General features: G+C 36.2%; 2 protein-coding genes and 1 long non-coding RNA gene across 4 annotated transcripts in view; 1 reads left to right on the top strand and 2 right to left on the bottom strand.

Moving 5' to 3' along the window:
* cacna1db (calcium channel, voltage-dependent, L type, alpha 1D subunit, b) overlaps positions 1-12,658 on the bottom strand; it is a 216,090-nt gene that overhangs the window by 96,877 nt on the left and 106,555 nt on the right. The gene's annotated exons all lie outside the window — the stretch shown is intronic.
* Positions 3,267-4,478, bottom strand: LOC135729880 (uncharacterized). The gene is made up of 4 exons (XR_010525782.2): positions 4,349-4,478; positions 4,086-4,193; positions 3,496-3,703; positions 3,267-3,397 (listed from the first exon to the last, which is right to left on the bottom strand). It is a non-coding gene; the product is annotated as an uncharacterized lncRNA (long non-coding RNA).
* LOC135729874 (uncharacterized) lies at positions 4,408-8,430 on the top strand. 2 transcript variants are annotated; one of them, XM_065247767.2, is made up of 5 exons: positions 4,408-4,754; positions 5,260-5,314; positions 5,540-5,704; positions 5,956-6,114; positions 7,575-8,377. In XM_065247767.2, the coding sequence occupies exons 2-5, from the start codon at positions 5,263-5,265 to the stop codon at positions 7,895-7,897; spliced, it is 699 nt and encodes a 232-aa protein (XP_065103839.1). In that variant the 5' UTR covers positions 4,408-4,754; positions 5,260-5,262; the 3' UTR covers positions 7,898-8,377. The 2 variants fall into 2 exon arrangements, with proteins under 2 accessions (XP_065103839.1, XP_065103838.1); XM_065247766.2 differs by lacking the exon at positions 4,408-4,754 and having other exon boundaries at positions 4,902-5,314; positions 7,575-8,430.

The following is a 12,658-nucleotide window of genomic DNA, read 5'->3' as shown; positions in this document are numbered from 1 at the left end:
GAGAGCCTATTCTATAGAATATATTAAATTCAGACAAAGAAAATTCGGTAGCACTTTATTTTACAGTACGTGTACTTACAGTGTACATATATGGTAAATAAGTTGTACTTACCGACAAATGTGTGGTACTTACTTTTAGGTATCTACATGGTAAGTAATTGGTATCATTACTGTACTTACCAGTAGTACATACTTGGTAGTTAAAATGTAACTCTAGATAAGTACTGGGTAATAACATATACATACTTATAGTGTAGGTATACTGTAACTAACGAAAAACACTACTGTACTTACAAATGAATGTACAATATAAGTATTTGGTATTTACAGGCAAGTTAGGGTAAATGACAGGTATTTATAGTGTACATATATGATAACTAATATCAAACACTACTGTACTTACAAATTGTATATACATGATAAGTAATAGTAAATTAATGACCGGCACATATGGTGTATGTATACCGTAACTAACTAGAAACACTACTGTACTTACAAATTGTATATACATAATAAGTGTGTTGTACCTGTAGGCCAGTGTAAGTTAATGAAAGGCATATATGGTGTATGTATGTATACTGTAACTAACTAGAAACACTACTGTACTTACAAATAGTATATACATGATAAGTGTGTTGTACCTGCAGGTAAATGTAAGTTATACTTATACCATACCTATATGATATGAACAAACATTACTGATCTGCCATTTTGGTACTCAGTATCTTTGTCCTTTAAACCAAGCATTAAATAACCGTATGCATTAACTACTGGGTACATTCACTAGTACATCCATGGTAACTACATGGAAACAGGACTGTAAAATAAAGTGTTGCTTTTTATACAGTTATTATATAGGACCTACCACCTAAGATATAGCATCATATACATGTCACTTTGAGGCAAACCCAACCATTGACTATCATACGCATTAACTACTGGGTACATTCACTAGTACGTCCATGGTAACTACATGGAAACAGGACTATACATAGTTATTATATAGGACCTACCACCTAAGATATAGCATCATATACACGTCACTGTGAAGCAAACCCAACCATTGACTATCATACGTATTAACTACTGGGTACATTCACTAGTACGTCCATGGTAACTACATGGAAACAGGACTGTAAAATAAAGTGTTGCTTTTTACACAGTTATTATAAAGGACCTACCACCTAAGATATAGCATCATATACACGTCACTGTGAAGCAAACCCAACCATTGACTATCATACGTATTAACTACTGGGTACATTCACTAGTACATCCATGGTAACTACATGGAAACAGGACTGTAAAATAAAGTGTTGCTTTTTACATAGTTATTATATAGGACCTACCACCTAAGATATAGCATCATATACATGTCACTGTGAAGCAAACCCAACCATTGACTATCATACGTCTTTAACTTCTGGGTACATTCACTAGTACGTCCATGGTAACTACATGGAAACAGGACTGTAAAATAAAGTGTTGCTTTTTACACAGTTATTATAAAGGACCTACCACCTAAGATATAGCATCATATACATGTCACTGTGAAGCAAACCCAACCATTGACTATCATACGTATTAACTACTGGGTACATTCACTAGTACATCCATGGTAACTACATGGAAACAGGACTGTAAAATAAAGTGTTGCTTTTTACACAGTTAGTATATAGGACCTACCTCCTAAGATATAGCATCATATACACGTCACTGTGAAGCAAACCCAACCATTGACTATCATACGCATTAACTACTGGGTACATTCACTAGTACATCCATGGTAACTACATGGAAACAGGACTGTAAAATAAAGTGTTGCTTTTTACATAGTTATTATATAGGACCTACCACCTAAGATATAGCATCATATACATGTCACTGTGAAGCAAACCCAACCATTGACTATCATACGTCTTTAACTTCTGGGTACATTCACTAGTACGTCCATGGTAACTACATGGAAACAGGACTGTAAAATAAAGTGTTGCTTTTTACACAGTTATTATAAAGGACCTACCACCTAAGATATAGCATCATATACATGTCACTGTGAAGCAAACCCAACCATTGACTATCATACGTATTAACTACTGGGTACATTCACTAGTACATCCATGGTAACTACATGGAAACAGGACTGTAAAATAAAGTGTTGCTTTTTACACAGTTAGTATATAGGACCTACCTCCTAAGATATAGCATCATATACACGTCACTGTGAAGCAAACCCAACCATTGACTATCATACGTATTAACTACTGGGTACATTCACTAGTACATCCATGGTAACTACATGGAAACAGGACTGTAAAATAAAGTGTTGCTTTTTACACAGTAATTATATAGGACCTACCACCTAAGATATAGCATCATATACATGTCACTGTGAAGCAAACCCAACCATTGACTATCATACGTATTAACTACTGGGTACATTCACTAGTACATCCATGGTAACTACATGGAAACAGGACTGTAAAATAAAGTGTTGCTTTTTACTTGAGTTATTACACAGGATAGCATAGTATACATATACATTGGCAACTGTTAGTTATATTAACTAGTAAGACCATAAAATAAGAGTCATTGTACAATACTTTTGAAGTGCAGCAAAACATTTACTTATTTATTTCTTAAAGATTTTGTCTTTTTTTGCTGAATTTTGTTAAACAATGCATTTAGAAACAGCAATGACATACTGTTATTTTTTTAACATATTGAACATTCCCATTTTTTTAACAGCCTTAACCTGAGAACAAACGATTTTCGAAAATACTATTTTACCATCTTGAAAACTGCAGAAATGTTATTTTGGCAACAGCTTATACTACTGGGTCAAATAATTGTCTTACGTTTTAGTTCAGTGACTTTATTTATGACTTCTGGGTTTGTATCCACATATTCCTGTAGAGTTAATAAAGTCATTGTGCTACACCCTGTATATAGCAGCAATGTCCTCAAGCAAACATCCAAGAATACCTCTGGGATGTAGTTTTCCCCTCCAATATTGCCATTCAATGAAGGCTAGTTGATCTTTCAGTGTTTGTAGAGTCATGTTCCCCCTGTAACGGTATACCTCATTTTTGTAGGTTCTCCATGCACGTTCTATATGTTGTGTATGAGCTCCTGTTTGTGGATGTACAAAAAAACGACTGTGATTGACCTGATAATGAATAAAGCCATTCTGAGAAAGTCTTCTATAAGCTGGCCAGTCATCACTGAGCAGAGTGCTACCTTGACGCACATGCTTCCTAATAATGGGAATTAATTTTCTTGCTGTTCTTCGTTTTACCACTTTCAGCACAGGTCTCCTTTGCTTTCTTTTGACTTCAATCATACCGAAAACCCATGCTTTTCTTCGCCATGTGTTGCCAAAACGCCCACGTGCATACTAAATATAAGAGAAGGATAAAACTATGAATCTTACTGTTACCAATTGCATTGATTTTTTAAAAGTATTCAAACTTTTTTTACAATACACACAAATACCTTCCGTTTGTGGCAAAACTTGCTTTCATCCAGGACCACAAATGCTCTTGCTCCACCGATTCTGATCCTCCGCTCTCTTTCCATTTTTTTGATTGATTTAACACATACTGCCTTGAGTTTTTTTGTCATTTTTGTAAATGTTGCACTACTGCCACACAGACCCTCTTCAAGCATATCCACCTGACGGAGACGTAATCCTTGAGCAAATCTGAAGCAGAGTGTTAACAATTAGATTACATGCATACAGTATACACAACAAGAAGAATATTTGCCATACTTTAAACTAGAAAACTAGTTAATAAATTTGAAAACAAGATTAATGCACATACACAAACAGCACACAATACCTAGAATTTATTTTATTGGTACACATTAACTATTTTTAACAAATGGTTAACAATATACATAACACATTAACACATGTGACAGATTTTAAAATGGCACAGCCTCAGGGCTTTTACTAATATATAAATAATTAAACATGTAATGTAATATGTAATGATGTAATATGTTAACACATAAAGACTTTAAACACCCTGAATTCATTAATTTAAGTCTTAGATTATAGAACTTGGACTTTCTAAAGTTACCTGTGAATGAACTCCATATAGGAAGAAAGAGAAACATGACTTTTGCTGAAAACAGAGCCGTGACGTATGGAGAGTGACACGTCCTTGTGGCGATTTCGTCTACATATCCTGTACGTTGATGTAAAAAATAAAATTAGTACTTTATATTTTGAATTTTAAGACTAGGCTTTCTCAAGCCAACATAAATTTTGTTCACAAACTTTTACCTCATCTAGTTAAAATTAAAATCTAATTTTGCCTGTCCTACAAAAGACAGTGCTTACCATCGATATCCATCTTTTGTTGTGTTAGTTTTTTGAAGACTCATCCTCTTTCTGCATAACCTACATTTCTTTTTTCTGAGCAGGAGCCTGTGTTTCTGAAGCCATTTAATGAGTGATTTACGTCTTCCGTATATCCTCCGTAATAAAGATCTGACAAGACTCATTTTGAATTAATCTCTGAAAACTATTAGTTAGGCTAAGTGAGGTCATCGACCTCTAAAACACAGCAAAGCAGCTAAAATAGTAATATGATCACTGATTGGATGTTTTGAGCGCGAGATATGAACTTCCTGTTCCCGCACTTCGGGGTCATCGGAAGTTCGTAACAATCAGTCGTAACTGTACAGGTCATCATCCGTGTTCGTCGTAACTATCAGTCATCGCCCTGGTCTTCATCCGTGTTAAGGTAAGTTATATATGAACACAACAATAATAACTTATATACGCGGAGATGGACGCTGTTAAATTGTTAAGCCTTTAACTAACAAGTAACTTTACAGATCTCGCCAAATAGTTGCTCCCTCAACCCGCAAATTATATACAATATCATATCAGTCCATCGAAGTTTTTTTTTTTTAAGAGAGACCTAAAGGGATGCATATCTTGGAATCTAACTTTAGTTTACACAAACAAATGAATGCACTGGCTGAATAACAGCTTGATGCACTTTGCATAAGACGTCATGTTTAATGAGACACCTTATTATCAGTTAAGGAGCTACCATAAACATACAACAAATTAATACATTTAATTATGCTCAAAGTATAATTTTATATAAAGATGCCCTTAAGTGTCATATAACCATCCATGTGGAAACTATGTTTTGACCTGCTGTAATTATGTGTTACGTGCAATGGTTACAGTTGCAGTTGTGAATTGATACTTAAAATGTTAATGTTTTTAATATGCAGAATATGCAGAACACAAAGCGCACAAAGCGAGGGAGAAAACAAGTTGTTGATGAAGGTGAGGAAGGTTTTATCCATACCATTTATATATATAAAAACAAGCCTCTTTTTATAATTTGCTATAGCCCAAACTAAAATTAGGGATATATATTAATATAAATTTAAAGCTAAAACCACTAATGCAGATTATATGCAGATATATAATAGTAATACACATCTTTTAAACTTAATTGAAATCTCCAGAATTAACTGATAAATGTTTTTTATAACTGTAAATTTACAGCAGGTACTTCTCTCTCTGTGCCTCCCCCTGTCTCTGTGCCCCTACAAGTTGCGCCAACTGCAGTTGCAACAATTGAAAACCTGAAAGAGGAAAATAAACTTTTGAAAGAGGAGCGAGACTTCCTTCGGGAACAATTAAAATGTGCTCTTGAAAACAGACAACCAAGTAAGTGTTTATTCACATAGGTAGGAAATCTTATTTCCTTGACATATCTGACTCATTTTTTTTTAAGTCTGATAAGAAACACATGGAATCTAATTGTTAGGCATACGAACTCAATAAAATCAAAAATAGAGATTTGATGTAATAAAACAATAAAGCATATCATTTCATAACATCTACAATTTTAGGAAACTCAAGAAAATAATATTTTACTGTAGCAAATGTTAGATGTCTTTTTGTACAAATGTTCTTAGGACAGAAAGAGAAGATGCAAAATGATGCTTCTTCTGAGTCAGAATCTGGAGAGAGTTCAACATTCTCAGACACATCGGATTCATCTGACAAGCATCCAAAAAGAAAACAAAAGAGAAAGCACAAAGTCAGGGAGGAAAAACATGCCACCATTCGAAGAGGTAAGTGCAAAGACCAAACCTATCGTACAGTTTAAATACTTTCTTATTTCCCAGTTTATTGTACTGAGCTAGCTATTATCCATTCATTAAAGATTCTAGATTGTTACTGTGATTTGTACATTGGTACAATAAAATTCTTATTTTGTTTTTACCTAAAGTCACAAAAAAATAAAAATATAAAAAGTAAAGAAATTGAAATAAAATATTAAAAGGGGTTATAAAAAAAGATGTGAAATTGAAATTACACATCTTAAAGGGTTAGTTCAACCAAAAATTAAAAATATGTCATTAATTACTCACCCTCATGTTGTTTCAAACCCGTAAGACCATTGTCTTCTCTTCCGGTCTGCTTTGAATCCGCATGCATGACACAGCAGTGATGCTGCGGACGTATGACGCTGCTGATGTGTTATCTGGTGCGCCCGAGCTTCGTTTAGAGTTTGAGGGAGACGCACGCTGTATTCAAGCTGTTCAAAATTGTTTGTGTTTTGGTATTGCTATATTTTTTTAATGGTGCGTAAATGTGCATGTCGCAGATGTCCTAATCCCTCAGACTGTAAACGAAGCTTAGGTGCACCAGATAACACGTCAGCAGCGTCATACGTCACCAGCATCACTGCAGTGTGGTGAACGCGTATTAACAACAGACCCGAAAGAGAAGACAATGCTGGATAAAGTCGTAATTTTTGTACCAATTTTGTATCAAAATATATTTTCGATGCTTCAACACATTCTAACTGACCCACTGATGTCACATGGACTACTTTGATGATGTTTTTATTACCTTTCTGGACATGGACAGTATAATGTACATACATATTCAATGGACGGTCAGAAAGCTCTTGATTTTAACTGTGTTTCTGAAGGCATTATTGACATAATTTTCATTTATGGGTGAACTATCGCTTTAAGTCTTTCACACATGCATTAATGTTTATAAAACAGTTAGTTCCAATCATTGATTCTGATATTCACGATAAAACAGGGCTAGGACCGCTTCACCCAACGGTTCTATTTATCACTGCACTCTTAGCAACACCCTTAGCAACCACACGTATCAGTTTCAGAACGGTTTGTTGTTTTTATTTGAGCTTTCATGCATATTACACATTGGAATGTTTTTTGTTCACGGTCAGGGACTATTTTTTTCTAGCGGATGGAATGCTTTTATTGATTTAACTTCATGAAAGTTGCACTAATAATTTTTTTTTTAACTTTTATATTGTGTGGTAACCGTTTTATAAAAGCAATAAGGTACTCGAGGCAAGTGTTGTATCGTGAATAAGTAACGGCTGCTCCGCTTCGCTTCATGCCTAATATACCCTTCAGCCGTTACTTATTGCTTACATATATTAATTATACCTTTTCACCCCTTAGTGGTCAAAGGTGGAACTACATCTTAATGCATTAGAAAAGTAATAGTCCTGCAATGACATAATGTTACATACTTTTTTTTTCAGTTCAAACACCTGATGATGTTTTGCAACGTTACAAGGCCATTCTGAAAAGCTTCATGAAGACCAGAAGCGTCTCCCACAGCTGCAAGCAACACAATGTTGATCGCAATACCATCGCACTTACAGCCATTATTGCAGAGTTGCAGATTATTGCTACTCCTGAACTCCACATTCCTGAATTTCAGGGTGGAACTCTACAGAAATATGCGAAGGAGTGCAAGGAATATGTGGATACAAACCCAGAAGTCTTTAATAAAATCAATGAAATGAAACGTAAACGTGAACTCCTCCCAATTAGGTACAAATTTAGAAAGGAAGACAATTAATTGACCCAGTAGTATAATAAGCTGTTCCCAAAATAACATTTCTGCATTTTTTATGATGGTTAAATAGTATTTTTGTTAATATCGTTGTTCTCAGGTTAATGCTGTTAATTGTTAAAAAAAAAATCAGAATGTTCAATATGTTGAAAAAAGTACAAAAAAACCTGTATGTCATTGCTGTTTCCAAAATTCAGTGTTCAACAAAATTCAACAAAAAAGACAAGATCGTTAAGAAATAAATAAGTAAATGTTTTTCTTCACTTCAAAAACAGTGTATTATGACTCTTATTTTAGGGTCTTACTGTGTAATAACTGAGTAAAAAGCAACACTTTATTTTACAGTCCTGTTTCCATGTAGTTACCATGGACGTACTAGTGAATGTACCCAGTAGTTAATACGTATGATAGTCAATGGTTGGGTTTGCTTCACAGTGACATGTATATGATGCTATATCTTAGGTGGTAGGTCCTATATAATAACTGTGTAAAAAGCAACACTTTATTTTACAGTCCTGTTTCCATGTAGTTGCCATGGACGTACTAGTGAATGTACCCAGTAGTTAATGCGTAGGATAGTCAATGGTTGGGTTTGCCTCAAAGTGACATGTATATGATGCTATATCTTAGGTGGTAGGTCCTATATAATAACTGTGTAAAAAGCAACACTTTATTTTACAGTCCTGTTTCCATGTAGTTACCATGGACGTACTAGTGAATGTACCCAGTAGTTAATACGTATGATAGTCAATGGTTGGGTTTGCTTCACAGTGACATGTATATGATGCTATATCTTAGGTGGTAGGTCCTATATAATAACTGTGTAAAAAGCAACACTTTATTTTACAGTCCTGTTTCCATGTAGTTGCCATGGACGTACTAGTGAATGTACCCAGTAGTTAATACGTATGATAGTCAATGGTTGGGTTTGCTTCACAGTGACATGTATATGATGCTATATCTTAGGTGGTAGGTCCTATATAATAACTGTGTAAAAAGCAACACTTTATTTTACAGTCCTGTATCCATGTAGTTGCCATGGATGTACTAGTGAATGTACCCAGTAGTTAATGCATACGGTTATTTAATGCTTGGTTTAAAGGACAAAAATACTGAGTACCAAAATGGCAGATCAGTAATGTTTGTTCTTATCATATAGGTATGGTATAAGTATAACTTACATTTACCTGCAGGTACAACACACTTATCATGTATATACAATTTGTAAGTACAGTAGTGTTTCTAGTTAGTTACAGTATACATACATACACCATATATGCCTTTCATTAATTTATGACCTACAGGTACCACACACTTATCATGTATATACAATTTGTAAGTACAGTAGTGTTTGATATTAGTTATCATATATGTACACTATAAATACCTGTCATTTACCCCAACTTGCCTGTAAATACCAAATACTTATATTGTACATTCATTTGTAAGTACAGTAGTGTTTTTCGTTAGTTACAGTATACCTACACTATAAGTATGTATATGTTTTTACCCAGTACTTATCTAGAGTTACATTTTAACTACCAAGTATGTACTACTGGTAAGTACAGTAATGATACCAATTACTTACCATGTAGATACCTAAAAGTAAGTACCACACATTTGTCGGTAAGTACAACTTATTTACCATATATGTACACTGTAAGTACACGTACTGTAAAATAAAGTGCTACCGAAAATTCTGTTGACAGTGTGTCTGTGTGATCCTTGACTTTCACTCTTAGTGAGTATTATTTGATGCGGCTAAAATTCCACGACAGGTGTTTGTGGAAGAGATGGATTTTTAGCAGATTCTTAAAGACTCCTACAACATCAGCAGATCTCATCGCAACCAGTAGTTCATTCCAAAGATAAGGAACACAACCAGCGAAGGTATGCGATAGTGATTTTTTTCCCTTTTTGGGACGCCACAACAAACCATTGCTTAGTGGCAGAGCGCAGGGGTCTAGAAGGTACATAGGTCTGTACAAGCAATTGAAGGTAAGGGGGTGCTGACCCAGTGGTGGTTTTAAAGGCCAGGAGCAGATCTTTGATTTTGATGGGAGCTGCTGTAGGAGGCCAGTGTAACCTGACAAGAGAGGAGTGATGTGCGCCCTCTCTTTGGCTAATCGATGACCACTCTTGCACCGCATTTTGTATCATCTGTAAGAGTTTGGTAGTGCAGGTTGGAAGTCCGGCCAATAGCGCATTGGAATAGTCCAGTCTGTACAGGACAAGAGCCTGGATCAGGACTTGTGTAGCATGTTCAGATAGAAAAGTTCTAATTTTCCTGATGTTGTAGAGGATGAATCTACATGAGCAGGTGGTGCTGGCAACATGGTCTGTGAAACTGAGCTGATCATTAATGACCACTCCCAAGTTTCTGGCTGTTCTGGAAGGCATAATGATCGAAGAACCTAGATGATTGGAAAGATTGTGTTGAATCTTAGGGTCAGACGATATGACAAGCAGTTCTGTCTTAGCAAGGTTCAGCAGTAGATGATGATCCTTCACCCGGAGTGAGATGTCACTCAGGCATGCTGAGATATGGGCAGAAACCGTGGGATCGGCAAGCTGGAATGGCAAGTGGAGTTGTGTGTTATCCGCATATCAGAAATAAGAAAAGCCATGTAACTGAAAGTTTTCCAAGGATGCTATGTATATATAAAAGAGCAGTGGTCCAAGCATTGGGCCTTGAGATACCCAAGTACTTAGACATTGGGGTTCGGAGACGTCACCTCTCCAAGACACTCTAAATGACCTACCTGAGAGGTAAGACCTGAACCACAGTAGTGCCATTCCAGAGACACCCACAGCCTTGAGGGTTGACAGGAGGATGTGGTGACTCACCTTGCCAAAAGTGGTAGATAGATCTAGTAGGATCAGCACAGATGATTTGGAGGCTGCTCTTGACTGTCTTAGGGCTTCAATGACGGAGAGCAGAGCAGTTTTTATTTTGTGTGAAGCTATAGGGAAAGTACCAGTGGAAAGACATGAATTGATAATGTGGGTGAGAGCAGGGATAACTGAAAGAAAAATAGCCTGAAGGAGATGGGTGGGTATGGGATCTAACAAGGAGGTAGTCGGGTGGTTCAAAGCAAAGATCTTGGAAACATCCGCTTCAGATAGGAGAAAGAAAGAGGGGAGCAAGCATGAATCAGGAGTTTGAGCATGTGCAAGAGGTGGTGGTGCAGAGAACTGACTGCTGATAGTGTTTGTTTCTTCACATAGAAAAAGCAAAAGCCATTAGGTCAGATGAAATTGGGGGGCGTGTATGCAAAGAGTTTTAGCAGAGGAGACATTTGTGAAGAAAGAGGCCAAAAGAGGCTGATAGGGACAGAGGTCCGCAGGATCTTTCAATCTGTGCCACTTCCTCTGCGCAGCTCTGAGCGTGGATCGATGCTCCCGGAGAACATCAAATAGCCAAGAAGTGGTAGGGGTGGGACGGGCTAGTGCAGATGTCAGAGGGCATAAGCTGTCTTATAGAAATTACGACAGCCAAAAAGTGTATTAAATAAAGAGGTTTTGCTCATAAATCCATGTAAAATAAAGAACTTTACATTTTTGTACTGTTGGTAAGCTGCACAGTATGCGCTGGAAAAGCAGCCAATGTGAAAGTATAATAGTCACACGCTGCAAAAGCTCACCTAGTGCTACGCCTACGTGCTGCTCACGCATGCAGTGCTGATCTTAGGTCAGTGGCTAGTCATTATTATAATATATAAAATAATTTAAATACAATAATATAAATACTATAGTCAGACTACTATAAATCCCAGTTTAAACCCTGACTATAGTTATGTTGTAATTGATTTGTTGCTGGTAACACATTTTATACATTCAGTTATATTCAGCGTTATCCAGTTAGCATATTATAATGATATGAGTGGCATGGCTATACATACTTTAATCATTTATATGTTTCTTGTCTTCTATCCAGTTCCCTTTCGAGGGAACTTCAATGCTGCGTCATGAAATGATACTATGGGAACACGCCAGCAGGGTGCACTCACATGAAATCTTTGTACAACTATACGAAGCCCTTATAAAGGAGTGGTGACAGCAGAAAAGGAAAGTTATAAAAGGGAAGTGTAAACATGGCATGTTACCTTTGCAAAAATGGCAGGGGAAGGGAGGAAAATGTGGGGAAATACATTGGATGGTGGAAATAATCAAGAAATGAATTATCAGTACAATAGATACAAATGAGTAGCATGGGTGATGGATCTGATTGTGAACTCATAATTAAACTAAAACAAACGAGAAGTGAAGCTGATAAAGAGTAGGGAGGAAGAGAAAGCAAAGTCAATTACTTTTGCTAAGCAGTTAGAACAACAAACTCATCCAGTTAAATTATCAAAAGCAATTGAGATTGGAGTAGTAAAAGCTGTAGCTTGTCTAAACAATGGAACAATGATGATTACATTTAAAGATGAAAAGCAAAAACAAATAATTCTAAAAATGAAAAGGAGGAAAGATATCATGCACAGAAATAGGCAGTGGAATCAGAGGGGTTATATCTCAGGAGTACATCTCAGTGTAAGTGTGAATGATAATAAGGGAAATCTAAGTGGAACCACAGTTGAAACACAGCAAAAGGTGTTATGAGTGTGTATGAGGGAGATTCAGTTTGAAGGGAGTAATCTGCCCACAAGAGTACAGCTAGGATTTGTTAACTTCTTGGTGCAAGTGTTCACACCTCCACCTTTGAGGTGCTTCAAATGCCAACGGATGGGTCACACTGCAAACCTTTGTAAAGGGAAAATGCGT

The sequence above is a fragment of the Paramisgurnus dabryanus genome, chromosome 11 (genome assembly GCF_030506205.2).
Source record: "Paramisgurnus dabryanus chromosome 11, PD_genome_1.1, whole genome shotgun sequence".
Classification (NCBI taxonomy): Eukaryota; Metazoa; Chordata; class Actinopteri; order Cypriniformes; family Cobitidae; genus Paramisgurnus; species Paramisgurnus dabryanus.
The sequence above is the reverse complement of the archived record's forward strand: the minus strand, read 5'-3'. Positions and strand labels throughout refer to the sequence as shown.

What these genes read in the sequence shown, in the direction of transcription:
- LOC135729874 (XM_065247766.2), top strand. Translation starts at nt 5,254, where the DNA reads ATGCAGAATATGCAGAACACAAAGCGCACAAAGCGAGGGAGAAAACAA. An exon ending in AAAACAAGTTGTTGATGAAG is followed by an intron (nt 5,315 to 5,539) that starts GTGAGGAAGGTT and finishes GTAAATTTACAG; the next exon opens with CAGGTACTTCTCTCTCTGTG. An exon ending in ACATGCCACCATTCGAAGAG is followed by an intron (nt 6,115 to 7,574) that starts GTAAGTGCAAAG and finishes TTTTTTTTTCAG; the next exon opens with TTCAAACACCTGATGATGTT.